Source organism: Lynx canadensis, chromosome D1, assembly GCF_007474595.2.
Source record: "Lynx canadensis isolate LIC74 chromosome D1, mLynCan4.pri.v2, whole genome shotgun sequence".
Lineage (NCBI taxonomy): Eukaryota > Metazoa > Chordata > Mammalia > Carnivora > Felidae > Lynx > Lynx canadensis.
The window spans coordinates 115,145,560-115,172,291 of NC_044312.2; the positions used below are offsets into that span (position 1 = coordinate 115,145,560).

Below are 26,732 nucleotides of genomic sequence, written 5' to 3' on the forward strand. Positions count from 1 at the left end.
CGAGTGCTGGATTTAGAAATACATTCTCAGGGCGCCTGGGTGACTCAGTTAATCCCACTTCAGCTCAGGTCATGATCTTGCAGTTCATGAGTTCGAGCCCTGTGTCAGGCTCTGTGCTGAGGGTTCAGAGCCTGGAGCCCGTTTAGGATTCTGTGTCTCCCTCTCTTTCTCTGCCCCTCCCTGGTTCACACCTTGTTTCTCTCTTTCAAAAATAAATAAACATTAAAAAAAGGAATACATCCTCTAAAGGGCAGGGGGCATGCAAGCAACAGGCAGATGAAGGCTCACACCAAAAAAAAAAAAAAAAAAAAAAAAAGATTACTTCCAGAAGCAGAAGAAAATCTCAAAATCACATATAATCTGGACTATACATAAACCATAATTTATTAATCTATCTTAACAACTGTTCATTGAACACCCACTGTGTTAGGTGCTGAGGAAAGGTGAACAAAAGAGACAAGAGTCTGTCCTTGTAGAACTTGGCGGATGAGAGACAGAATAAGAAAACGTCTAGCATATTAGATGGTGGCAACTGTTGTAGAAAAAATTAAGCCAGGAAAGGGAATAGTAAGTTTGAGTGAGACTGCAGTTGTAAACAGTGGTCAGAAAAAGCAAGTCTGAGAAGGTGACATCCCAGAAAAGATCTGAAGGCTGTAAAGCTACCAAGGATGCCACTGGGGGTACAAGGGCTCAGAGGTGACACTTGAGGACTTTTTTTTTTTTTTTTTTTAATTAGCAGTAAATGCCTCTCACCACTCCGTTTCAACAACATTGGAAGTACAGCTGACTTCCAGGTTAGGGGCAAAATCCCTGCACAGTCAAACATCTGTGCATAACTTTTGACGCCCCCAAAATTTAACTACTTACAGCCTACTGTTGACGGGCAGCCTTACCAATAACAGCCAATTGACACATGTATTTTAAATATGCGTATTATATATTGTATTCTTGAAATAAGCTAGAAAAAAATGTTATTAAGAGAATCATAAAGAAGAGAAAATACAGCACAGTACTGTATTTATTTTTTAAAAAATCCACCAATAAGTGGACCCGCACAGCACAAACCCATGTTGTTCAAGGGTCAACTGTACTAGCTAATGCAATAAGACAAGAAAAAGAAATAAAAAGTATACATATGGGAAATAAAAGGGTTACGTACATGAATGGCTTTGTTTGCTGATGATCATCTACGTAGAAAATCTAAAAGAATCAGCAAAAAAAAAGAAAAAGAAACAAAAAGAAAAAACCCTCCTGGAATTAATAAGCAATTGTAGCAATGTTGCAGGATATAATAAGGTTAATACACAAAAGTCAATTGTTTTCCTATACACCAGCAATGAACAATTGGAATTTGAAATTTAAAAAAAAAATTTTTTTTAACGTTTATTTATTTTTAAGACAGAGAGAGACAGAGCATGAATGGGGGAGGGTCAGAGAGAGGGAGACACAGAATCTGAAACAGGCTCCAGGCTCTGAGCTGTCAGCACAGAGCCTGACGCGGGGCTCGAACTCACGAACCGCAAGATCACGACCTGAGCCGAAGTCGGCCACTTAACCAACTGAGCCACCCAGGCGCCCCTGGAATTTGAAATTTTTTTTTTTTTTTTTTTTTTTTTTAAAGCAGTTCTTTTTTTTTTTTTTTTAACGTTTTTATTTATTTTTGGGACAGAGAGAGACAGAGCAGGAACGGGGGAGGGGCAGAGAGAGAGGGAGACACAGAATCGGAAGCAGGCTCCAGGCTCTGAGCCATCAGCCCAGAGCCCGACGCGGGGCTCGAACTCACGGACGGCGAGATCGTGACCTGGCTGAAGTCGGACACTTAACCGACTGCGCCACCCAGGCGCCCCTGGAATTTGAAATTTAAAACACAATACCATTCACATTAATACCAAAAAAATTAGTTACTTCAGTATAAATCTAACAAAATATGCACAAGATCTATATGAGGAAAACTACAAAACTGTAATGAACAAAATCAAAGAAAAATCAAATAAATGGAGAAATATCTGTGTTCATGAATAGGAAGACTCAATATTACCATGATGTCTGTTCTTTCCCAACTTGATCTGTAGATTCAATGCAATCCCACTTAAAATCATAGCAGGTTATTCTGTGGATATCAACAATTGATTCTAAAGTTTATACGAAGAGGCAAATGGCCCAGAATGGCCAACACCACACTGAAGGAGAAGAACAAACTTCGGTGGATGCCACCTGACTGAAAAGCTAGTGATCGAGACTGTGATGTTGATGGAAAGTAGACAAATAGGTGAATGGAACAGAACGGAGAGCTCAGAAACAGACCCACATAAACACGGTCCTTGACAAAGGAACAAAGACCGTTTCTTCAACGACATTGCTGGGCCAGCTGGACGTCCACGTGCAACAGACACAGACCTTAAACCTTCGCAAAGGTTAACTCGAAATGGATCCTAGGCCTTAATGTAAAACACGAATCTATAAAACCCTTAGAAGACAACATAGGAGAAAACCTGGATGACCTGGGGCATGATGATGACTTTTTAGACATGACACGAAAGGCATGGTCCATGAGAGTAGTAATTGGTAAGCAGGACTTCATGAACTTCCGTGAAAGACAGTATCGAGAGAATGAGAAGACAAGTCACAGCCAGGGAGAAAATACTTGCAAAAGACACATCTGATAAAGGACTGTTATCCAAAATACAGAAAGAACTCTTCAGACTCAATAATAACAAAATAAACAACAAAACAAAACATTTTTAAAATGTCTTTTTGTTGTTTGTTTAATTATTTTTGAGGCAGAGAGAGACAGAGCGTGAGTGTGGGAGGGGCAAGGAGAGAGAGAGACACAGAATCTGAAGCAGGCTCCAGGCTCCGAGCTGTCAGCACAGAGCCCGATTCGGGGCTTGAACCCGCAAACGGGGAGATCATGACCTGGGCCGAAACCAGACGCTTAACTGACTGAGCCACCCAGGTACCCCAAAACAAAACATTTTTAAATAAACAGTAGAAAGTGGTCCAGAGACCTTAACAGGCACTTCACCAAAGAAGATACACGGATGGCAAGTGAGCACACGAATGGCCGCTGTGTGTCCTGCGTCATCAGGAAATGAAAATTAAAACGACGAGATCCTGGGGCGCCTGGGTGGCGCAGTCGGTTAAGCGTCCGACTTCAGCCAGGTCACGATCTCGCGGTCCGGGAGTTCGAGCCCCGCGTCAGGCTCTGGGCTGATGGCTCAGAGCCTGAAGCCTGCTTCCGATTCTGTGTCTCCCTCTCTCTCTGCCCCTCCCCCGTTCATGCTCTGTCTCTCTCTGTCCCAAAAATAAATAAACGTTGAAAAAAAAAAAAAAAATTTAAAAAAAAAAACGACGAGATCCTTCTACACACCTGTTAGAATGGCCCAAATCTGGAACACTGACAGCAAACGCTGATGAGGACATTGGGCACCAGGAACTCTGTCATTGCTGGTGGGAATGCACACTGGTGTGGTCACCCTGGAAGACATTTGCCAGTTTCTTACACAGCTGAAAAGACCAGTGGTTATCAGGGGTTGTAAGGGTGGGGGAAGGGAGGAGTAGGCCGAGGGTTTTAGGGCAGTGAAACCACTCTGGCTGACACAATGATGGGCACATGTCATCACGTATTTGTCCAAGCCCACGGAGTATACACCACCAGTGTGGACTGTGGACTTTGGTGGTAATGATGTGTCCATGTAGGCTTGTGAATTGTAACGAATGTATCACTCTGGGGGGGCATGCTGGGAAAGGGGGGAGTCTATGCATGGGGGGGGGCGGGGAAATCTCCGTACCTTCCTCTTAATTTTGCTGTGAACCTAAAACTGCTCTAAAAAATTCAGTCTTCTTTAAAAATCAATGATAAAAACCAGGGACACAGAAGACAAGTCCAAGAAAAGTGCACAAAATGAAATGGAAAAGAACAGAGCTAAAAGCGATTTCTGAGGAGACAAGAGAAGAAAAGTATGTGAGTGATGTAGCAGGAGAAAACTTTTCTGAAATAAATACATGCCAGGATCAAAAGTTTGAACCAACTGATGCCAGAAATTTAGCCAATGCACAGGCACAGGAGGTCAGCGGGCTTCAGAGGTGAAGATCCCGGAGAACACGGGCCCGGGTCGGGGCGGGTCGGGGCAGGGCAGGTCAGTGCCGGTTTCTCCTGCGGGGCAGGAGAGCTCCCGGGGAAAGCTGCACACATCTGGGTCACACCTGCCTTCCCCAGAACAGCCCCAGGTGCCTAGAAGAGTTCAGGACACATCTGACCAACACACAGGGACGGACGGACGGACGGACAGACGGACAGATGCGGGGGAACAGCTGGGTGGATGGGTGTGGAGATGCAAAGTGCCACCCCGCTCCCTGGGCCACCTGGCGCCCGTATCCTTCACCTACCTTCCACACCAAAGGCGCAAGGCAAGAGGTGGGGGCACAGAGGATGCCAGGTCCCAAACGTCCCAACCAGGGTCCCCGGGAATTAGACGCAGAGGCCAGCCTGCCCACAGGGCCAGGGGGTTGGTGGCCATCGCGCTAACCCAGGTGGGCTCTGTGGATGAAGCGGGCGCAGGCTGCATTTGGCGGGATCCCAGCCCGTGGAACGTTGGAAGCTTTGCGAGCGTGGGCACAGGCTCACAGGAAGCCTGGGAGTCTGCGCCCGGGGGGGGGGGGGGGGGGGGCTGGAGCGGGAAGGAAACAAGATGCGAGCCTTGGCCCTCCCGCCGCCAGTGAGCTGCTGCGCCCTCCCCTCCAGCCGTCAGCTCCCGCCAGGTTCACCGATCCACCCCCACCCTTGCGGGCTGTGTAGTCCCAGGCGATCCGCTTAACCGCTCTGTGCGCCAGCGCCCACATTTGTTGTCGATATTCTTTTGCCGCAAACTTTCCCCATCTTCTGCTCCCTAATAACCACCACTCCACACCCCGCTCCCGATGGTGGGGTAGGGCTGGGGTGCCCTCTGGGCCCCTCCTCCAGTTCCAGGTCACTGAAGCCAGCACTAGGGGGTCCTCCTTCCACCCCCTCCCTCCACTCTGGCACTGAGCCCTGGTGGCCTCCCCATCCCTTGCCCCCTGATTTTTGTCCCCCGCTCCTCTTCCAGAGGTTTTTCTAACAGCCGCCTGGGGGTCCCCACCTCCAGTCGACCACCTGGCACATCCTCTGTGCCCAGTGCAATGGAGGAGTATAAATGCTAAGTCACCCCACTCAAGCTGCCACAGCCTTTCCTTCGAACTCCCCAGAGCAGAGTCCAGGCTCCCCCCAGGAGCTGCCCACCTCCCAAGTGAGAGCCTAACTTACTCCCCCGTGGGGGCCCCAGGCCTCAGGTTCTCGACACTGATGATGCACCATAGCCATCTGGAGGGTTAGACGCGGGTTCCCAGGCCCTGCCCCACAAACGGCCCTATCCGTTTTCTAAGCTCCCTAGATGGATCTTCCATTTGCCACAAACCCACCTCCTCCAGGAAGCCTACTATCAAGCCTAGGCTTGAATCTTCGTTGCACTACAGGGAAAGGGGAACTCTGAGGAGGACAGAGCAGAAGGCTGGTCGCAGAGGCCAGATGTGGCTCCCAGCCTGGGCTTCAGAGTGCTGGTAACAGGTCTGGGCCACGGCCAGCCCCCTGGCCCTGCGGTGGTTACAGCGCCCAGAATCCCAGACTTCCTAGGAATGCTGGGCCACAGAGGTAAGAGGTCCATGGTGGGGGAGGGGTCCACATGTCCTCAGGGATGCTCAGCACAGCTTTGGGGCAGTGGGAGCCAGCCGTGCCACCCCAGCAAAGCCCCCTCCACTCCTCTGCAGCCCCGGCTGACCCGGCTTACCCCTGGGGCTACCCCACAAGCCCTTCGAACCCCTACCTGCAGCCTCGAGGCTGGTTCCCCAGGCAGGGCCCCAGGTGGGCCCAGGTAGACCCCAGATGGAGGGCGGGCCCGAGGCCCGTGCCAGGCGTGTGCCTTCAGGTGAGCTCAGCGCCGCACAAACTTGTCTCCCAGGATTTTTCCACACAAAACACGTCTCCCAGGGAAGCAACCGGTCTGATGAGCTAGGCGTGCGGGCGTTCCCACCCCGCCCTCCTGGTGCCCCCACAGTCCCGTCCGGCAGCGAGAGGCCGCCCCAGACGGACGCGCTGGGCCTGGGATGGAGTCCAGGACCCCTCTGCCTGTAGCAGTGGCCTCCGGGTTGGGCCATGGAGCCTGCAGGATCCAGACCCCCAGCACGGTAGGTCTCCCACCCAAGCGCCCACCTCGGCCCAGCAGTCCCACCCCAGGCTTCACGTTGACCTTTCCGAGGACCCTCCCCTCCCCTTTGAGCCTGTCCCCACCCTGCCCCTTCCTCTCCAGCACTGACCTCACTCCTAGGCCTGCCTTCTGACCCTGACCTCCCTCCTCACCCCCGGGCCCCCATCCACCATCCCCACCTGGGGCCACGTCCCCTGAAAAGACTGATTGCAGATTAAGGCAGTTGTCTTCAGGGGCCAGCGTGAGGGACTCCCGCCGGAGAGAGGAGGCTGTTAGGGTGGGCCCCACAGTGACTCCTCAAGGGGGCCCCAGGAGGTACCTGAAGCCACTCAAGCCCCCCGCCCCTCCAGCCCTGCCCAGCTCACCCCTTGCCCCTACTCCATCCACCAGGGGCCTAGCCTAGATTTACTCCGGGCCTACCCAGGAGGCCTTGCAGCATGCTGGTCCAGCTGGATGGGAGCACCCCAGGGAGACTTTCTGGGGGCAAGCCCTGATAGGCCCGGGCCCCCCTCCCCACCCCTGATGCCGACCCCTCCTAATCACTGTTCTGCCAGATTCCTGGGTTCTTCCTCCCCTGACACAGCCTCTGCTCCTGCACCCCCAGCCTGGACGGGGGGGGGGGGGGGCTCTGAGTCAATGCCTTGTGGTAGTCCTACCTACCCTGCCCCATCAGAGCTCTGTTGAGCTGAGCCCTGACTCACATGTAGGGAATGGCCTTCTACCTCACAGCCTGGGGGGCAGAAGCCAGGGAGGGGTGAGAGAGAGGGCCAAGCCAGCCCTCTGGAGGCCTCTGCAGAAGTTGGGGAGATGGGGGCAACTTCTGGGGTCTACAGGACAGAGATCCAGAGGGTCACAAGACTAGGGTGTGGGCCAGTCTATCTGTATGCTTCTGGGGTCTCCTGGGCACCAAAGATCGAGGTCCATGGGGCCCTCTTCTACCCCAAAGCTCCCCCACCCCAAGCCCTTTGTCCTCAGTCCTCACCCTTAGCATCGACCCCTGATTCCTAACAGTGACCCAGGATGCTGACCCCTGCCTGGCTCAGGGCCCCCAGTCACCCAGGGAGGGAAGATCCCTCCCTTCAGACTCCTGGAGGTGGCTGGCCGTAGCTTCCCCAGTGACCTAACCTGGCCCTTCCCTGACACTCAGGACAGTGGGGCCTGATTATCCCGCCCCTACCCCAAAGGCCCCACTGTGGCCGGGGAACCCAGATGGGCCCGGACCCTGCCGCCCCGTCCCGGAACAGGCGGAAGGAACGGGGAGGCCAGGCCGGGACGTGGGGCCTGTTCTTCCGCCCAAATTCCACCTTAAGCTGGTGGTGGCCCCTCCCTCTCACCTGGCCCAGGTGTCCCCGCCCCCAGCCAAGCTCAGGGCTGGGCAGGCGTCTGTCTCCAGGCTGGCTCTGGGCGAGGCCAGTGGGGAGGGGACTTCGGGGACGGGACGGTGAAGACTGCTCAGGCCGAGGAGGCCCCGGCGGCGGCGGCGGCGGCGGCGGCGGCGGCCCAGGCCGGGCGCACACCCAGCCCCGCGCGCCTGCCGCCATGCAGGACGGTAACTTCCTGCTGTCGGCCCTGCAGCCCGAGGCCGGCGTGTGCTCCCTGGCGCTGCCCTCCGACCTGCAGCTGGACCGTCGGGGCGCAGAGGGGCCCGACGCTGAGCGGCTGCGGGCGGCCCGCGTCCAGGAGCAGGTCTGCGCCCGCCTCCTGCAGCTGGGCCGGCAGGCTCGGCACAACGGGGCGGCGGAGGCCGAGGGCGCCACCGAGGTGGCCAGAGGTAAGCGGGCGCCTGCAGGGTGGGTGCCGGGCAGCGGGAACGGCAGTGGGCAGAGGTGGCCTCGGTGGGTGTGGCGGTACGAGGGCCAGAGGCCGGGGTAGAGCCGGCATGGGGTTCAGCGCCCTGACTCACCGAGGCCTCGCACTGAGTCACCCGCCCCGCCCGCCAGGTGTGGGAGAAGGCATGGGTGCGGCCTCCCACCAGCCGGCAGGGACCCCCGAGCTCGGGCCCCGCCGCCCCTTCCGCCCCGAGCGCCGCCGTCGGCACATGGCAGGATCGGCACATGGCAGGCCACCCGGGCCTGCCTCTGTCGGCAAAACGGGACCGCGCACACGTCCGGTCCCACGTAACACAGGCTCGCACGCGGCCTCGGGCGCGCAGACATACACGTCAGTCCCACTAAGACACAAACACCCTGAGACACAGACACCCAGACTCCAGCGTCCCTTCCCACCACCCTCCAGGCCCCAAGGGAATAAGCAGACAGAAACGTGAGGGGGCGGGTCTGGGAAGCCTGGACCAGAGCCACCTGCCTGTCTGGACCGGGGTCTCCCTGTGGAATTGCGGCGGGGTGGGGGTGGGGGCCCGCAGGAGTGACCCAGATATTATTCCCGAGAACATCAGGTGGGGGAGTGCCCCCTCGGTGCGGGCAGACAGCCCTGTGTCGGAACCCCGGCTCTACGAGGGTGTGTGTGAGTTCGAGAGCAAATGCGTGAGTGTGCATGCGTGTGTGTGTGCATGTGGGCGCATGCCTGTTAAAGGATCCCACAGACACAGTGAGTTCAGAGCAGTTGTTCTAGAAATGCCATTTCCTCCCTGGCCAGACTGCAGCAACAGGGATCAAGGTTAGATAGTAAGGTGAACTTCCCAGGATGTCAGGAGCCAAGACACCAGTTCCACAGTGGTTCGCGTGACCTTTAGAGGGCCCTTTCCCAGGACAGGTCTCCAGATGCTGGCCAGACTGGGGGGGAGAGGCTCAGCCAGCATAGGGGCCTGCCGGAGCAGCCTGGATTCCTGGGTCCTCTCCTCCCTGGGCCTCAGCCTTGCTGGGGGCTAAGTAGTTGGGTGCCCAGGGGTCATGGGGTGGAGGAGGGAGCAGGGAAGGGTTAATTACCACCCTGGCTACCCTGCCAATTAGGGGGAGGATTATAATTTGGGGGTGGGAGTAAGGTCCCCAGGCTGGGGGTGTGTCCCCCCAGGCTGAGCCTCACTAGCGTCAAAGGGTTAATAGCCCCTGCCCAGAAGCCTCATTAACCAGGGCGGGTCTGGGGAATGTACTGGGAGGGGAGCCCCCCAGACCTAGTTGGAAGAGGCCGGGGGAGGGGTGAGGCCCCCTCCCTTCACTCACATCATGAGTCCTTTCAGCCACTCACCCTGCCTAGGCTCTCTGGGGACGTGTGACTCTTCTCCCCCAAGATATGGCCCTAGCAGGGACCCTGGCAGAGGCTGATCCCCCTCCGGGCACCTCCTCCCTGTCCAGAGACGCCGGAGCCACCTCACCCCAGTCCATCCCCCTGCTCTGCCTTGGTCTGACCTTCACCCAACCGTCCTCAGTGTTTCCAGCTCATGCACCTGTTGTCTATCAAACCAGCCATCCATCTGTCCATCCACCCCTCCTTCCAACGGTCCGACCAGCCCTCCCTCCTCCTCCTCTGCCATCTCTCCACCCTTCACCCACCCCCCCTGTCTGTCCACTCACCACAGAGTCGGGCTGGCGCCAGCAGCCTCAGTTTCTGTGTGGCTGGATGGGGCGGGCGTGGCTTTTCCAGGTGGGACAGGGAACTGTGTGTCCTTGGCGAGTGTGGCATCACTCCCGTGTGACCACAGCAAAGGACGGGCTCACAGAGGTCAGTGTGGCTTCCTGGAGGAGGGGGTCAGGTGTGTGTCCTGGCAGGGACTAGAGAGTTGATGGAGTCCCGGCACACTTCCCAGGCAGCCAGGGGGTCGGGGGTGGGGGTTGGGGGGCGGGGTGGTGAGCGTGCCCATCCCCCAGCACAGCTGGAGGGGCAGGGGGCCGTGGGAGAGGTCCGACCAGGGTTGACCCACAAGCGGAGGAGACCCATGAGGCATCTGACCCAGCCAGGCCACCGCTGTCCCTGTCGGCAGGCACATCCCGCGGTCACTACCACACCCTGCAGTCTGGCTTCAGCTCGCGCTCCCAGAGCCTCGGTGGGGACAACGTCTCTGTGAGTACACTCTCTCCAGCCTCAGGAGAGGCTCGTGGGGGAGGCTCTGGGGGAAGCTGGGAGCTGCCGGGTCAGGGAGAGGGGCTGGTGCCAGGTGAGCCCCCAGCACCCACTCACTGCTCTCCTCCCTGCCCCGCAGACCTTCCGGCCCGTTGCCAAGCCTGCCTACAGCCCGGCCTCCTGGTCCTCCCGCTCAGCTGTGGATCTGAGCTCCAGTCGGAGGCTGAGCTCTGCCCACAACGGGGGCAGCGCCTTTGGGGTCGCGGGGTACGGGGGAGCCCAGCCTGCCGCACCCATGCCTACCCGGCCCATGTCCTTCCACGAGCGTGGGGTGGCGGGGAGCCGGGTGGACTACGACACGTTGTCCCTGCGCTCGCTGAGGCTAGGGGCCGGGGGCCTGGATGACCGCTACAGCGTGGTATCCGAGCAGCTGGAGCCCCCAGCTGCCTCCGCCTACAGGGCCTTTGGCTACGAGCGCCAGGCCAGCTCCGGCCGGTCAGGGGGCTTGGACTGGCCGGGAGCCGCTGAGGGGCCGCCCAGCCGGACCATCCGTGCGCCGGCCATGCGGACCCTGCAGCGATTCCAGAGCGGCCACCGCAGCCGTGGCGTGGCCGGGGTGGCCCCAGGGGGTGTCCTGGAGCCTGTGGCCCGAGCACCATCCGTGCGCAGCCTCAGCCTGAGCCTGGCCGACTCCAGCCACCTGCCGGATGTGCGTGGACTGGACAGCTACGGTGGCCACCGCACTCTGCAGAGGCTCAGCAGCGGGTGAGCTGGGCCTGGCTTGGGGAGGGGACTTCTGCCACGGCCCGGGCCCGGCCCCAGGGTCAGCCTGACCCCTCCTGGCCCCCGTCCCTACAGATTTGACGACATCGATCTGCCCTCAGCAGTCAAGTACCTCATGGCCTCAGACCCCAACCTGCAGGTGCTGGGAGCGGCCTACATCCAGCACAAGTGCTACAGCGACGCGGCAGCCAAGAAGCAGGTGACCGACCGCCCCCGCTGGTGCCACTTGCGGCCCACTGGTCCGTGAACACCCCTGCCTACCACCCTCGGTGATCCTCCCACTTGTCATTAATCTCCGGTCCCTAACCACCCCTCAACGGTCCCCACGCTGAGTGGGCAGGCAGACCCCCCCTTTGGCCCAGAGCCTCCCCAGCAGACGAGGGGCAGGAGGAAGGGATGTGCATACATACAAGTACAGCTGCATGCCTCTGCGCACACCTGCGCACACCTACACGCATCTGCACACATCTAAAGACACCTGCGCACCCCTGCACACGCCTGACACGCCTGCATACACCTGCACGTCTCCGTCACCAGCACACGCCCTCCCGTACTCGCACCCGTCTGCACACGCCTGTGTGCACGTTGCTCACACCCGCGTGCCTGTGCGTGCAGGCCCGCAGCCTTCAGGCCGTGCCCAGGCTGGTGAAGCTCTTCAACCACGCCAACCAGGAGGTGCAACGCCACGCCACGGGCGCCATGCGCAACCTCATCTACGACAACGCGGACAACAAGCTGGCCCTGGTGGAGGAGAACGGCATCTTCGAGCTGCTGCGCACGCTGCGTGAGCATGACGACGAGCTGCGCAAGAACGTCACAGGTGCCCTGCCAGCCCACGCCAGCCCTCTCCTTCCCTCCCTCTGTTCTCTGTTCCTCTGTCCCCGCCACTTCCATTGGTCCCGACTGTTCTTGTGCCACAGGTCTGCAGCTAGCCTCCAGCCCCCAGGCCCCGTGTCCCCAAGCACGGTCTCTCGGCTGTGTCACAGCCCCGTGACCTGTAGGTTGTGTGCAGGCTCTCTCCACGGGGCTCTCGAGCGAGGCTCCAAACGCCAGGAGGGGCCCTGGGAGAGGTTGGGAGCCTCGTCCCCACCCTCCCCGGAGGGCCTGGCGGGGGCTAGTGGGCGACTGCTGACCATGGCCACGGCCCCGCCTGCCCCAGGGATCCTGTGGAACCTGTCCTCCAGCGACCATCTGAAGGATCGCCTGGCCAGGGACACGCTGGAACAGCTCACAGACCTGGTGCTGAGCCCCCTCTCGGGGGCCGGAGGACCACCCCTCATCCAGCAGAATGCCTCTGAGGCTGAAATCTTCTATAATGCCACGGGCTTCCTCAGGTGCGCCGGGGCGGGGGGCAGAGAGAGAGGCTAAGACGGTGGCCGTGGGGAAAGAACTGGGTGCCTGGAAGGGGGCAGGGGAGGCCTGGAGAAGGGGCGCTTGAGTCCCAGGTCTGAATGGCAGGGTGGGGCTGGCCAGGGCGGCAGGCAGAAGCAGACCGGCCACGCAAGGTACGGGTGCTGGCACAGAAGTGAGGTGCTGGTCCCAGGCAGAGCGATGATATGTCAGAGGGCAGCAGGCCCTGGGGTCCGCAGGCTCCCCTCCACTCTGGACACTTGGCGGGGGGTGGGGGAGGATGGGCATGCAGAGGGGCTGCAGGTGCCAGGGGGCGGGGCGCAGCTCAGGGCAAGGAGGTGACTGGGGCTCAAGGGCTCGGCCCTTGGGACTGGTTCCCACTGCGGGGGGGGGTCTCCCCGGTCTGCCTCCGTCCGCAGGAACCTCAGCTCAGCTTCCCAGGCCACTCGCCAGAAGATGCGTGAGTGCCACGGGCTGGTGGATGCCCTGGTCACCTACATCAACCACGCCCTGGACGTGGGCAAGTGTGAGGACAAGGTGAGGGGCGGCCACTGCCGAAAGGTCCTGGGGGGTGCTGGCCCACGCTGACCATGGTCCGCCCTCTGCAGAGTGTGGAGAACGCCGTGTGCGTGCTGAGGAACCTGTCCTACCGCCTGTACGATGAGATGCCGCCCTCCGCCCTGCAGCGGCTCGAGGGCCGGGGCCGCAGGGACACGGCCGGGGCGCCACCCGGCGAGGTGGTGGGCTGCTTCACGCCTCAGAGCCGGCGGCTTCGAGAGGTGGGCGCGGGCCTGGGCAGCTGGGAGCAGGGCCCCCCGGCCCGAACCCAGCTGACCCTCCACACCTCCCACCCAGCTGCCCCTCACGGCTGATGCGCTGACCTTCGCCGAGGTGTCTAAGGACCCCAAGGGTCTTGAGTGGCTGTGGAGCCCCCAGATCGTGGGGCTGTACAACCGGCTGCTGCAGCGCTGTGAGCTCAACCCACACACGACCGAGGCAGCCGCGGGAGCACTGCAGAACATCACCGCGGGCGACCGCAGGGTGAGGACCCACGTGTGGCCTTGCACTGGGGACACGAAGGGTGAATGAGGAGGGTGCAGGAGCTTTCCAGTTTAGTCTGTTGGAGCGGGATGAACACAGCCAGGTGGATGAGCCAAAACCCAAGATGGAGGGGACAGGACGCACCGCCAGGGGTGCGAGAGGCAGGGGACACCGGAGGGGACAGGACACACCGCCAGGGGTGCGAGAGGCAGGGGACACCGGAGGGGACAGGACACGCAGCCAGGGGTGTGAGAGGCAGGGGACACCGGAGGGGACAGGATGCTGCCAGGGGTGCGAGAGGCAGGGGGCACCGGAGGGGACAGGACACGCAGCCAGGGGTGTGAGAGGCAGGGGACACCGGAGGGGACAGGATGCTGCCAGGGGTGCGAGAGGCAGGGGACACCGGAGGGGACAGGATGCTGCCAGGGGTGTGAGAGGCAGGGGACACCGGAGGGGACAGGATGCTGCCAGGGGTGCGAGAGGCAGGGGGCACCGGAGGGGACAGGACACGCAGCCAGGGGTGTGAGAGGCAGGGGACACCGGAGGGGACAGGATGCTGCCAGGGGTGCGAGAGGCAGGGGACACCGGAGGGGACAGGATGCTGCCAGGGGTGCGAGAAGCAGGGGACACCGGAGGGGACAGGACACGCAGCCAGGGGTGCGAGAGGCAGGGGACACAGGAGGGGACAGGACACGCAGCCAGGGGTGCGAGAGGCAGGGGACACAGGAGGGGACAGGACACGCAGCCAGGGGTGCGAGAGGCAGGGGACACCGGGGGACAGGACGCACAGCGAGGGGTGCGAGACACAGGGGACACCGGAGGGGACAGGACGTGCCGCCAGGGGTGTGAGACGCAGGGGACACTGGAGTGGACAGGACACGCAGCCAGGGGTGCAAGAGGCAGGGGACACCAGGGGACAGGACGCCTAGCCAGGGGTGCGAGAGGCAGGGGACACCGGAGGGGACAGGACACGCAGCCAGGGGTGTGAGACGCAGGGGACACAGGAGGGGACAGGACACGCAGCCAGGGGTGCGAGAGGCAGGGGACACCGGAGGGGACAGGACACGCAGCCAGGGGTGCGAGAGGCAGGGGACACCGGAGGGGACAGGACACGCAGCCAGGGGTGCGAGAGGCAGGGGACACCGGAGGGGACAGGACACGCAGCCAGGGGTGTGAGACGCAGGGGACACAGGAGGGGACAGGACACGCAGCCAGGGGTGCGAGAGGCAGGGGACACCGGAGGGGACAGGACACGCAGCCAGGGGTGGGAGACGCAGGGGACACAGAAGGGGACAGGACACGCAGCCAGGGGTGTGAGACGCAGGGGACACAGGAGGGGACAGGACACGCAGCCAGGGGTGCGAGAGGCAGGGGACACCGGAGGGGACAGGACACGCAGCCAGGGGTGCGAGAAGCAGGGGACACCGGGGGACAGGACGCACAGCGAGGGGTGCGAGAGGCAGGGGACACCGGAGGGGACAGGACACGCAGCCAGGGGTGCGAGAGGCAGGGGACACCGGAGGGGACAGGACGCACCGCCAGGGGTGCGAGAGGCAGGGGACACCGGAGGGGACAGGACACGCAGCCAGGGGTGTGAGACGCAGGGGACACAGGAGGGGACAGGACACGCAGCCAGGGGTGCGAGAGGCAGGGGACATCGGAGGGGACAGGACGCACAGCCAGGGGTGCGAGAGGCAGGGGACACCGGAGGGGACAGGACGCACAGCCAGGGGTGCGAGAGGCAGGGGACACAGGAGGGGACAGGACACGCAGCCAGGGGTGCGAGAGGCAGGGGACACCGGAGGGGACAGGACGCACAGCCAGGGGTGCGAGAGGCAGGGGACACCGGGGGACAGGACGCGCAGCCAGGGGTGCGAGAGGCAGGGGACACCGGAGGGGACAGGACACGCAGCCAGGGGTGCGAGAGGCAGGGGACACCGGAGGGGACAGGACACGCAGCCAGGGGTGCGAGAGGCAGGGGACACCGGAGGGGACAGGACACGCAGCCAGGGGTGCGAGAGGCAGGGGACACCGGAGGGGACAGGACACGCAGCCAGGGGTGCGAGAGGCAGGGGACACCGGAGGGGACAGGACACGCAGCCAGGGTGTGAGACGCAGGGGACACCGGAGGGGACAGGACACGCAGCCAGGGGTGCGAGAGGCAGGGGACACCGGAGGGGACAGGACACGCAGCCAGGGGTGCGAGAGGCAGGGGACACCGGAGGGGACAGGACACGCAGCCAGGGGTGCGAGAGGCAGGGGACACAGGAGGGGACAGGACACGCAGCCAGGGGTGCGAGAGGCAGGGGACACCGGGGGACAGGACGCGCAGCCAGGGGTGCGAGAGGCAGAGGACACCGGGGGACAGGACGCACAGCGAGGGGTGCAAGAGGCAGAGGACACCGGGGGACAGGACGCGCAGCCAGGGGTGCGAGAGGCAGGGGACACCGGGGGACAGGATGCACAGCGAGGGGTGCAAGAGGCAGAGGACACCGGGGGACAGGACGCGCAGCCAGGGGTGCGAGAGGCAGGGGACTGGAGGGGCAGCCAGGAGTGTGAGGCCAGTGTCCCAGAAGGGACAGGCCCCCAGGATCCCTGAGGGTTTAGGGAGAGGCGTGAGCTGAGAAGGGGCTGACCCAAGTCACACGTGATGAGGCTCCTGGCTGGGCTGAAGCAGAGCAGGTGAGAGAGGGTGGGGTCCGGTCCTGCCTCCGGGTTCTGGGGAGGGAGTGGGACGGGGACAGAGAAGAGCCCCAACCCGCGGCGCTCACCAGCTCCTCTCCTACCCGCAGTGGGCGGGCGTGCTGAGCCGCCTGGCTCTGGAGCAGGAGCGCGTCCTGAACCCACTGCTCGACCGGGTTCGGACCGCCGACCACCACCAGCTCCGCTCGCTGACTGGCCTCATCCGAAACCTGTCTCGGAATGCCAGAAACAAGGACGAGATGTGTGAGTCAGGCCACCCCGCAGCCCGGGCTCTGCCCTCACCCTGCCTAGCTGGGCTCACACCTGGGGTTTCTTTCCTGCTGCCCGTTTGGGCGAGCCCCTGGCAAGCTAGAGCCGAGCGGCTAGATGGGGGGTGCGGAACGGGGGGTGGGCGGGCGGCCAGGAGCGGAGGCCGCCTCCCTGACCTCCCCACCTCCCGGCCTCCCGGCAGCCACCAAGGTGGTGAGTCACCTGATCGAGAAGCTGCCGGGCAGCGTGGGCGAGAAGTGTCCCCCCGCCGACGTGCTGGTCAACATCGTAGCCGTGCTCAACAACCTGGTGGTGGCCAGTCCCATCGCTGCCCGAGACCTGCTCTACTTCGACGGGCTCCGAAAGCTGGTCTTCATCAAGAAGAAGCGGGACAGGTGAGGCCCCTCCGGCACCCTCCCTCGCGGCCCAGCCTGTCCTCCTGCTGACGCCTGCCCTTCCCGCCCCACCCCAGCCCCGACAGCGAGAAGTCCTCCCGAGCAGCCTCCAGCCTCCTGGCCAACCTGTGGCAATACAGCAAGCTCCACCGAGACTTCCGGGCGGTACGTTCTGGCGCCCCAGGGCAGGCAGGGCCGGACCCGGGGGCGGGACATCGGGTGGCAGGGAGCAGACCCGGCAACTCACGTGGAACAGGAGATTCGGGAAGTGGGGAACATGAGAAAGGAGACCAGAGGCCCAGGGAGGAGCGGGGCATGGGGACCACAGGGCCCGCGGGCAGGAACCCTGACTCCGGGCCCCCCCTGTCCACTGCAGAAAGGCTATCGAAAGGAGGACTTCCTGGGCCCATAGGTGAGGCCTTCCTGGAGGAGGATGCAACGTCGCCTAGCCTCCACGGGATGGGCTCAGCTCTGCGCTGCTCGCTGGCCAGCCTGGCGGAGAAGGCTGATGGCCCGGGGCCTCTCACGGGAGCCCCGTGTGCCACCGTGCAGGGGCCCAGGCACCAGGGAGGGCGTGGGGGCACTGTTTTAGGGATTTGGCTTCTATAGGGCAGGGGTAGGGCAGGGCTTGAGGCTGCTCGGTGTGTGGGGTGGTGACCGGGTCATTGGGCAGAGGTGGTGAACTGCCAGTGCTGGGAATAAAGAGAGCTATGGACACAGCCCTGCAAGTTTCTTCGGCTGGCTCGACCCGGGGGTCCAAGCCAGGGACTCAGCAGCGTCCCTGAGCATAGCCGCGCCTGCCCCTGATGATACTCACCCCGAGTCACTCAGATGCTTCTCCAGGTCAGAATGCCCAGGACCAGGACCAGAGTATCCAGTGGGGAGAGAACTGGAGGGACCAGGGCAGACAGCAGAGGCAGCCCAGGGGCCAACCGAGGCACAAACGCAGCAGTGTTGGGGACCGTGCGTGCGGAGGGGTGGCCACTCCCGGGAGAGCTGTGACCTCCCCTGGCCGAGGTGCTGCCCTGCTGGGCCGTCCACACCCAACACTTGTCTCTGCCCCTCCCTCTCACTCACTCACTGCTCCCTCCCACTCACATTTTTACAACAAAAGGCTTCTTCTGCAAAGCTCAGAACCTGCAGACTCTAAGGGGCCTGCCCCTCCTCCAGGACCTGTGTGGATCAGAGCGGGGCTGGGGACCGTCACGCCCCCAAGCAGAGAGACCCAAGGAGGCTACCGTTAAGAGATGTGTCTGAGCTGGCTCAGGATGGAGGTTGGAGAGAGGGCGGGACTGCGTGGACAGCCAGACCTGTGACTGGGTGGCCGTGGGGATGAGGAAGGGGAGGGGCCGAGGGCCGTGGAGACCCTGAGATGGACGTGCCCCTTCCTGCCCCAGGAGAGGAGAGGCTGAGGCTCAGGCAGGATCTAAAAGGACTTTATTTTCTGGCACAAGGAGGCACACTAGAGTCCCCCCACTTCCCTCAAGGTCTCATGGCTGGTAGTCCTGCTGAGAGGAGGAAAACCCCACCCCGCCCTGCACCCAGCTGTCCTTGGTGATCCTGACGCTCCGGCGGGTGCAGGCTACACGTCGTCCTCAGACACCAGGCAGTAGAAGTCCGTGCGGGCACTGTAGTTGCGGGAGCCGAGGTCCGAGACATCCACCTCGCTGCCCCGGCCCTCTCCAAGGGCGACCCCACTTGCATGGGGTGGAGCTAATGGCTCCCCAAAGATAGGCCCTCGGACACCTGGGAAGAGGGTACCACCAGGCCTGAGGCTGGGCTGTCCACAGCCTGACTTCTGCTAGGACCCATGAATGAGGGTCACTCCCTGCTCACCCTCCTGCATAGTGGCATCGGAGGTCCTGGAGATTCCCAGGCAGGCCTTGGGTCCGCGTGCCTCCGGGAAAGAGGCAGTGAGGGTGTGCTGGGGGTCAAGCCCACCGATGGGCTGCAGGGAGGAAGTCCCCGCCACCTGGACCCCTTTCTGGGCTCCTCAGCCCCGTGCACCCCCTCCGCCCCAGGCCAAGCTTCTCAGGGTCGGGGTGGGACCAGGGGGGCATACCCAGGTCCCCCTCAGGGTCGGGGTCCAGCTCCAGGTGCAGGGTGCGACCCTCGGGCAGGTGGCCTTGCACGATCAGCATGGGGTCCTTGTCACCCTGCAGCCGGGTCTGGGGGTCTCCCTCCATGGCTCTGTGCCGCACCTTCCGTGGCAGGGCCAGCTGCAGCTCCTTCCAAAACTCTGAAGAAGGCGCCTGGGGGCCAGGACTGGGCTGTTAGCCTGGTGGCCTTGGCCCCAGAGAGCACACCTGGAGGCATGCGTTCACCTGGCGCCAGGGGCCTCAAAAGAGGCCCCTCTTCTGGGCAGCAGGCCACAGAACCCTCACCCCCACGGGGTCCCATCCACAAGTCCCCACACCACAGAGCTGCCCACGGAGGAGCCCCTCCTTGGAGCCCGGTACCACCATCCCCCTTAGGGCGCCCCTCCCCTCGCCCCTCTCCGCACCACGGAGCCGGGCCTCCAGAGCAGCAGGGTCACCAGGTGGCGGTGCTGGCGCAGCAGGCGGAGCGCGGGGTGCACGGGGTCGCGCCTCTGGCCCTCGAAGGTGATGAATATGGGCCTGCGCGTGAGCTCCAGTAGCCGGCACAAGCCCTCCCTGCGCGGGCGGGACCGTCAGGGAGGGGACGAGGCGGGGGCCCACCCCACCCTGCGCGGGACCCACCGGAAGCTGTGGCTGCACCAGGCCCGGCCCAGGAATGCTTCCGACAGCACCACGATGAGGCGTCGACAGCGGCTCAGGTTCACCAGGAGATCGGCGGAGGGCTCTGCGAAAACCAGGCGTCGGCGGGGCCGAGGAAGGGCGGGGCCCGGAGGGAGATGGGGCGGGGCCCCGGGGGGCGGGCCCGGGCCCAGAACGGGGCGGGGCCACAGGGAGCAGGCCCTGTCTCGGACGGGGGCGGGGCCCGGAGATGGGGCGGGGCCACGGAGGGCGGGCCCGGCCCCGGGACGAGGGTGGTACCATGGGGGGGCGGTCCTGAGCCCAGAATGGGGCGGGGCCACGTAGGGCGGGACCGGTCCCGGAACGGGGGCGGTACTATGGGAGGGCGGGGCCCGGTCCCAGAACGGGGCGGGGCCATGGGAGGGCGGGCAAGGTCTCCGGACTGGAGCGAGGCCACCAGGCTGGGCCTGCGGTACCCGCGCGTGGCAGGAGGTCGCGGTCATCCAGGAAGAGCTTGTAGCCCCGACGCCGCTCTAGCTGTGGCTTCAGGATGAAGTTCACGAACTTCCGGTCCTCGGGGCTGTCGCTGTAGGAGACGTAGGCGTCGTAGAGTTTCCCGTCTGCGGACGGCAAAGGGTCAGCGCCCGGCTTTCCAGGCCCCCGCCCATTCCGGGTCCTCTAACCCCTCCCCACGAGCTTGGGGGGACCAGGCCTGCCTACCTGGCAGATCCCACCTGGCAGATCCCGCACGCACGCCCACAACGCCGCCTCCAGCTCTGGATGCTGGCCGCCTATCTGGCTTCTGCCGACCCCAGCCCTCTGCCCTCTTTCCTGGACTGCGTCCTCAACAGCCCCTGAGGGACCTCCAGGGTCCCCCCTCCACACCTACCGGGGCAACCCGCCCACCCAAAACTGAGCCTAGGGAGGTCTCATAGCTGATTCATTCTCTTCGTCCATCCTGGTCCCACGCACCGTTCATCTCCAGCTCCCCGTAGGCGTCTTGGTACCAGAGCAGCACATTCAGTCGACACTTCACATAGAGCAGGGCCGCCAGGAGCAGGGCCAGCAGGACCAGGAGTGAGGCCAGCACTGCCGCCAGGTGGCCAGCTGGGCCTGGGACAGAGCTGCAGTCTGAACCGCTGCCACCTCCACCCGGCATTCTCCAAGCCTCAAGGCTCCCCAGCCCCCCCCCCCCCAGGCCTCCCACCTTCCACCCAGTGTACTCCCACTCACCAGCTCTCCAAAGAGTGAAGGAGGAGGAGCTGACATTCCGGATGGAGCAGGTGAAGACCCCATAGTCCTCAGCACTGGTCAGGTTGACCCCCAGAACACTGGACACAAGCACCTCTGATGAGTTGGCCTTGATCCTGGGGAGACCAGGCCAGGCCCAACCCTCTTACCTGGGGCCTGAGAGCATCAGTGGATGTCCCTGGACTGACCCACGGAGGATGCAGGTGTGGGCTTCCTGAGTAGCCCTTGAGCCAAAAGCTAAGAGAAGTGGCCAAAACCTGGTGGGGGTGTGGATCTGTCTGGGGCAGTCACGTGATCTTGGGTCTGGGTTTTGGGGGGTCAGTGCCTAATTCAGGCCATAGGACTGTGCTAGCACCGTTGGCCCTGGGCTGTCTACAAGGGGCCATATGTCCCTGCAGTCACTGACCCTTGGTCTGTGTCAGAAGTGGCACTCTGCCCGTGTCCAGGTGGTTATAGACCAGGGTATAGGTGGCCACGGGTATAACCAGGGTAGTCACCTGACCCTGAACACCCCAGTCTCTTACCGGGAGTCTTCATGGAGGCCACAGTGGCTTCCATTGCCCAGCGGCAGCCCATCTTTCAGCCACTGGACTGAGGGCAGGGGACAGTGGGGCCCAGAGACCACCCAGGCCGTGCAGTTCAGGGAGACCGCACTGCCCAGGGCAGGCTCCAGGGCCTGGTTTCCAGACGGGGAGAGGAAGTTGGGGGCCGTGTCACAGACACCTGCAGAGAGAGGACCCAGTGATTAGCCATGCCTGGAATGCTGGGCTCCCACCAACCACAGATGGTCTGTGGGCCAGGGAGAAAACAAGACGGTCAGTGCCATGTGATGCTTGGTGGCCTCACCATGTCCATGCACAGGTCCCACAGGGGACAGGGCCTGGCAGGGTCTCGGGTGTTCTGCCTGCCTTCGATGTGGCTGCTCTGTCCTCAGAGGACATTGGAAGGCAGGGGCCAGAGTCATAGCTGAGCTGACCCACCCCAGCTCAGGGGGCCCACCTGACTGCCCACCCACCCGGGACATGAGCCCAGCTCCCACATTTTCTGTGTGCACCTGTTGCCGGCAACTGTGACTCCCGCCCAGGTGTACGGCCAGGCATTGCACCCCTCCCCCGGCCCCTCTGCTGGGGGAGCTACAACAAGTGTAAACACCAGGGGTTTGGGGGGGCACAGGTGCTGAGCGTGCCACTCCTTCCACTTGGGATGGCAGCATGGGATTCCAGGACCTTCCTCTGTTGGCCACGAGCAAGCTTTCCCACCTCCCTGAGACCTACGCTTTCTGATCTTTAAATCAGGGCGAAGAGTCCCAGGGGACGTGAGAGGAGACCACCGTCATCTTGGTGGTGTGGTCTCTCGGTGGCCCACACCTACCCATCCTGCCCCCAGGGGCCCCCCACTAGCTGCCATTTCCAGTGTCTCTCGGCTTTACTGACTTCCACGACCATAGTCTAGAGGCTTTGGCAAGGAGAAGGCGCAGGGCCTGCCCTAACTGTGGGGTCAGGACCTTGGGCTATGTGGGAGGGGTGAGTAGAGGCCTTTGTACCCCTGGCCGGAGGCCAGTCAACATCACAGCATGGAGCCAGCCCGAGGGATGGGGGTGGGAGTGGGGTCCGTGCCTGTCCCTCTCTGACCCGTCTACCTGCCATGGTCTGGCCGGGGCCTTCTCGGGGCAGGCTGGGCACTGGTGCCACCCCCCCGGCTCCTCAGGGCTCCTTAGCTGAGCAGACTGGTCCTCCGGGGCTCTCTGTCTCTGTGGCCGGTCAGTCAGGACACCAGGAGGGGTCAGAGGCTGCTGCCATCCCAAAGGAGAAAGTTAAACAAGAACAGGATGAGTTAACACGTAACCTCGTACCAGTTGCCTGGAGGGTGCCGGGCACACACACCAGCACAGCATCATGTGTGGCACCTCATGCTGGAGTGGGCACGGCCCAGGGGGCTTGGGGAGCCCTCACACTTACCTTCGCCTGCTCCGGTGTCACCACGATGGCCCAGGGAGGGCCCCCTGGCACCCCTCATAGGGTGGCACGTGGCTGTGTCCCCACTATTCCCCGGGATAGGGACGCCACAGACAAGGAGGACTAGGGTGCAGACCTCGCTTTACCTAGGCCCTGAGCGCCGAGGGTCACATGCAACCTGCCTGCCACCACGGGGTGGGTGTGGGCTGCTGGACTCGGAGCCATACTCCCAGCCGTAGCGTTTTGTCCTGGACATGTCCCGTGTGCACGCGTGTGTGGGGACAGGGCACCTGAGCTGAGCCAGGCCACAGTCCTCAAGGCAGGAGGGAGGGGGCCTGGCTGGACTGAGTCTGCTCCAGAAGGCCTTGTGGGTCCCCCCTCCTTCCGGGTCCCACACCCGTGTCCCCCCCGCCCCGTTTGTCATGTCCAAAACCAAAGACCTTTGTCCACATTGTCTAGTTCTCCAAGGGAGGCCCCCACCCCACCACGGGTGACCCTCCTCTCCTCTGTGGGGCTGGGACCATCCGAACCCGGACTGGGAGCAGCCGCAGGTGCCTCCTGACACAGAAAGCTCTAGGGCGACCTGGGCTGAAAGGAGGGGCCAAACCCCCCAGCGCAGGAGCCAGAGGCCTGGGGCCACCTCCTCGAAGCCCCAGCTGATGCAGCAGGTACTTACTGAGACCTCACTCCACTCCTGCCTAGGGCTGTCCTCCCCAAGCCTAGGGCCCCAAGTCTCTCAGCCTCCCCTGCGTTCCTTCTGCGTGGGTGATGCCGCCGTGGGCCTGGCCCAGCCTCCACACCCCCAGGAGCCCTGGGCTCGGCTGGCTCAATTTCCTCGGGGATTGCTGGAGCATCAGGTAGGGAACTGGTGAGGAGGTTCCTTCCCGAAGCCCTCTGGTGGGGGGCAGTCTCGGGAAGGTCCCTGAAGCAGAACCAGTCCACTGGGAGACTGTGGGAGACGGGGCAGCGCACACCCCCTCCCCGGGGTCCCCAGCTCGGCGGGTCCCAGGGAAACTCCTGCAGTAACACTCACACCTTTCAAACTCTTAAGATCTTTTACCCCCAGGGAGGCAGTCTCCGGCCTTCCTGGAAGGTAAGGCCAAACTGCACAACCTCCCCCTGCGCACCCTCCCCTGCACGGTCTGTTTTGCACACCACATGCACACACAGCCCTCTCCCCATGCACACCTGCACTACATGCACCCCCCCCCCCGCACCTCCAGCACTCTTGTGGCCACACACACAGCACACACGTACTTGCAACGGCTCCCACAGGGCGCGTGGCCTCGAGCATCTGTACAAACCCCACACCGCACGCTGCATCTCACACCTGCCCTTGCCACCCATGGCGCGCACACAGCCTCCTGTCACCCCCTGCTCTTACAGGCACACACAGGCCCACGCGGAGCGGCAGGGCTGTCGGGGGGAGCACGCGAAGTCACCTGGTTCCGGCTCTCTCCTCCTGGGGGGGGATGGCGGTCGTCGAGGTCATTGATGCTTGCTTGGGAGCAAACTGTGTGCTCAGCTGGGCCCCAGGTCCGGCCCGCAGCACCGCAGCCCCAGAGCACATCGCCAAGCACACTGAGGACCTGCCTTTTGTTTGTGTGTGTGTTTTAATCAGAACTTTCCCTGCAGCTTCCTGGCTTTACAGTCACATCCTCTCCTGACCCCAAACCCCACCCAGGCAGGCGCGCAGTTGGTGGTTCTCGCCCCTGCCCCGCCTGCTCAACTTCTTCCTGTTAACTCCGAGTCAAGCGGCTCCTTCCTCCGGGGCCCACCCCAGCCCACCGAGGCAGTGTACTTCCCGAGGCCAAGCCTGGGCGATGGAGAGGAGGTTGCGGAGAGGCTGGGGCCCCGGGTGACGTGAGGGGGTCCTAAGGAGACCCCCCCCAGTCAGGGTCATCCCGCACACAATCGCATAGGGTCACCGCTTCCCAGACACAGCCTACAGAGTGACACTCAGGATGGTGAGAGCCTCCAATGTGCATCTGGCCTGTGACCTGCTGGGGTGACGGGAGTCCTGTGGGTATTCCTGCCAATAATGGGGCCTTGGGCAGAGCTTTTGGGCTCCCTCCCGGTCCACTTCCCCCCTACAGTGCCCAGACAGGGGCTGTGGTATCACATGGACCTTAGTTTCAGGCTGGGATGGGAAGGCAGTCCCCCCTTTTCCAGATAAGGAAACAAGAAAAGGCCTCAATAGAGGTGCCTGGGCTCTGAGCCCAGCTGTTGGGGGGGGGGGGAGGCGAGGCAGCTGGCATCCCCTTTTGTCACTTTCCCTCCCAGACTGACGTGGGACTCAGGGCCCAGAAATCGGTGGCTGGCATCACTACCCATAGAAACCGGGCAAGGGTCCCCTTCAGGCCCTGTCCCCGCTTTCACCTACCCAGAGCAGAGGCCCACCAGTGGGCCACCCTCAGTACTGGCTTTCATTTGTCCTTGCTCTGACCCTGCCCCAGCCCTGCTCACCCCCACCCCCACCCCATGGCTGGCAAGACCCTCAGCTGATGGTGCATCTAGGGCTCAGGGTCCCACAGAACTACCGGAAGACCTGCCCGCACCCTCTCCCCACCGAGTTGCAGCTTCCTGGATGCGCGCGGGTATTGCTACCAGCCCCTCCTGGAAGGTGCCTCAATGGGCCCGACGCCCACAGGTGGATGGTGTAAGCACCGGGCATACAGTCGTCAGTGACCGGCCGAGGGGTACCCAGGGAGGACACAGAGAGAGCCCCGAGCAGCCTTGCTGCCTCTCGAAGTGCCTGCCAGACTTCCTGTCGCTCAGTGTGCGTCCCCCGGTGCCACCATCTCACAGCCAGGACGGCCCCGCCTTCTTCCTCTGAACTACACCCTCCTCCCCAGGCTCACGCTCCACGGTGAGCGCCCACCAGCCCACGTCGCCTCAGGCACCATCAAGAACCGCCCCGCCCCTCCCCTCCCCACCCCACCCCCACCCCCATCCCCAGGGGTTCCTAGAAAGCTCCGGGTCTTCTGCTTGTGCTCTGGCTGGAAGTCTGGCTCCCTCGGCGGCGGCGGCGGCGGCGGCGGCGGCGGCGGCGCAGGAAACGGCGGGGGAAGGGGGTGGGGAGGGGCGGCGATGCCACCCCTCCGCCGTCTGGTTTGCTGCTTAGGACCCCACGGTCTCGTTACATCTTCCGCTCAGCGGGCCTGCAGCCCTCTGTGCGCCACGCGTTTGCTGCGCCCCCCGACGGGTCTCCCGCAGGACAGAACTGCACACAAGGTCTCGGCCCCGCAGGCGAGGAGCTCTGTCCCGCTCCCCCGGGCCACACGCCCCGTTCTCCTCCACTATACACCCCACCTCCGGCGCTCCGCCTTAGTCAGGGGCGATCCGGATTTAGCACGCCCCCACCCTCCAGGCGCGGTGAGCACGCGGGTGGGGGTCGGGCACAGAGGGCGGGGACGCGGGTATCGCGATGGGAACGCGCACCGAGAGCCGAGGGCGGACTGGGGCGCGCACGAGGGGGCCGTGGATGGCGGGTCGGGCGCGCACGGCGGTGGCGCGGAGGGCGCGCAGGCCTAGCACGGCAGGTGGGGACCACACACGGACGGCGGGAGCGCGCGCGTGACGGTAGCTCCGCCCGGCGACCAGCGCCGCGCACGGCCCCAGCCGGCTCCTCGGTACGCCCCGGGGGCCCTGGGAGGCCTCGCGCCTGGGATCCGAGCTGCGGGCGGCGGCGAGGGTCCCCGCGCGCCTCCGCGTCCCACCTCCCTCCCCTGGGCAAAGGTCACGAGGAAGCCACTGCCCACGTCGGGCGGAGCGGGAAACGTGGCCCTTGCGGTTCCCCTCCCCCCCGCCCCCCCCCCCGGCTCCGCCGCCAGGCCCACGGGGCCGGGACGCCGACAAACTCAGGCTTCCGGGCGACGGGGACAGCCGGCCCGACTCCGAGCCACTTCCTGCGGGACCGCGCCCGCCACGGCCCAGAGGCTCTTCGGGACAAGGGGCCCCCAAGCTCCAAGCCTAGTCCGGCTCCCAGGAGCCGGCGACCTCAACTCACCTCCGTGGGTCTGAGCCACTCACCTGCTGCCAAGACCTGGGGATCGCGCCGACCGCGGGGGCGGGGCAGCTCACCTGAGCCAGGTGCGCAGCGGCGACGAT

At 63.0% G+C, this 26,732-nt stretch overlaps 2 protein-coding genes and 1 long non-coding RNA gene across 10 annotated transcripts; 1 reads left to right on the top strand and 2 right to left on the bottom strand.

Annotated features, from left to right (window-relative positions):
- The first annotated feature begins 6,120 nt into the window (after nucleotides 1-6,120).
- On the top strand, nucleotides 6,121-17,294 carry PKP3 (plakophilin 3). Of its 2 annotated transcripts, XM_030331985.1 has the most exons (14): nucleotides 6,121-6,201; nucleotides 7,797-7,992; nucleotides 10,099-10,178; nucleotides 10,318-10,943; nucleotides 11,037-11,160; nucleotides 11,577-11,781; nucleotides 12,121-12,295; nucleotides 12,731-12,848; nucleotides 12,920-13,090; nucleotides 13,167-13,352; nucleotides 16,145-16,298; nucleotides 16,507-16,699; nucleotides 16,777-16,864; nucleotides 17,076-17,294. In XM_030331985.1, exons 1-14 carry the CDS (start codon nucleotides 6,121-6,123, stop codon nucleotides 17,109-17,111), a joined length of 2,433 nt encoding a protein of 810 aa, XP_030187845.1. In that variant the 3' UTR covers nucleotides 17,112-17,294. The 2 variants fall into 2 exon arrangements, with proteins under 2 accessions (XP_030187845.1, XP_030187844.1); XM_030331984.1 differs by lacking the exon at nucleotides 6,121-6,201 and having other exon boundaries at nucleotides 7,734-7,992.
- On the bottom strand, nucleotides 15,471-16,618 carry LOC115525055. Its single transcript, XR_003972289.1, has 3 exons — nucleotides 16,527-16,618; nucleotides 16,124-16,264; nucleotides 15,471-16,020 (listed from the first exon to the last, which is right to left on the bottom strand). It is a non-coding gene; the product is annotated as an uncharacterized LOC115525055 (long non-coding RNA).
- Nucleotides 17,295-18,119: 825 nt separating the features above from the next.
- On the bottom strand, nucleotides 18,120-26,675 carry SIGIRR (single Ig and TIR domain containing). 7 transcript variants are annotated; one of them, XM_030331990.1, is made up of 10 exons: nucleotides 26,655-26,675; nucleotides 22,307-22,459; nucleotides 21,192-21,390; nucleotides 20,650-20,783; nucleotides 20,389-20,529; nucleotides 19,893-20,036; nucleotides 19,420-19,522; nucleotides 19,203-19,353; nucleotides 18,762-18,951; nucleotides 18,120-18,445 (listed from the first exon to the last, which is right to left on the bottom strand). In XM_030331990.1, exons 2-10 carry the CDS (start codon nucleotides 22,311-22,313, stop codon nucleotides 18,282-18,284), a joined length of 1,233 nt encoding a protein of 410 aa, XP_030187850.1. In that variant the 5' UTR covers nucleotides 22,314-22,459; nucleotides 26,655-26,675; the 3' UTR covers nucleotides 18,120-18,281. The 7 variants fall into 7 exon arrangements, 6 of the variants coding, with proteins under 6 accessions (XP_030187850.1, XP_030187853.1, XP_030187848.1 ...); XM_030331993.1 differs by lacking the exon at nucleotides 26,655-26,675 and adding an exon at nucleotides 24,065-25,057 and having other exon boundaries at nucleotides 20,650-20,747; XM_030331988.1 differs by lacking the exon at nucleotides 26,655-26,675 and adding an exon at nucleotides 24,065-25,056 and having other exon boundaries at nucleotides 22,307-22,456.
- Nucleotides 26,676-26,732: the final 57 nt, after the last annotated feature.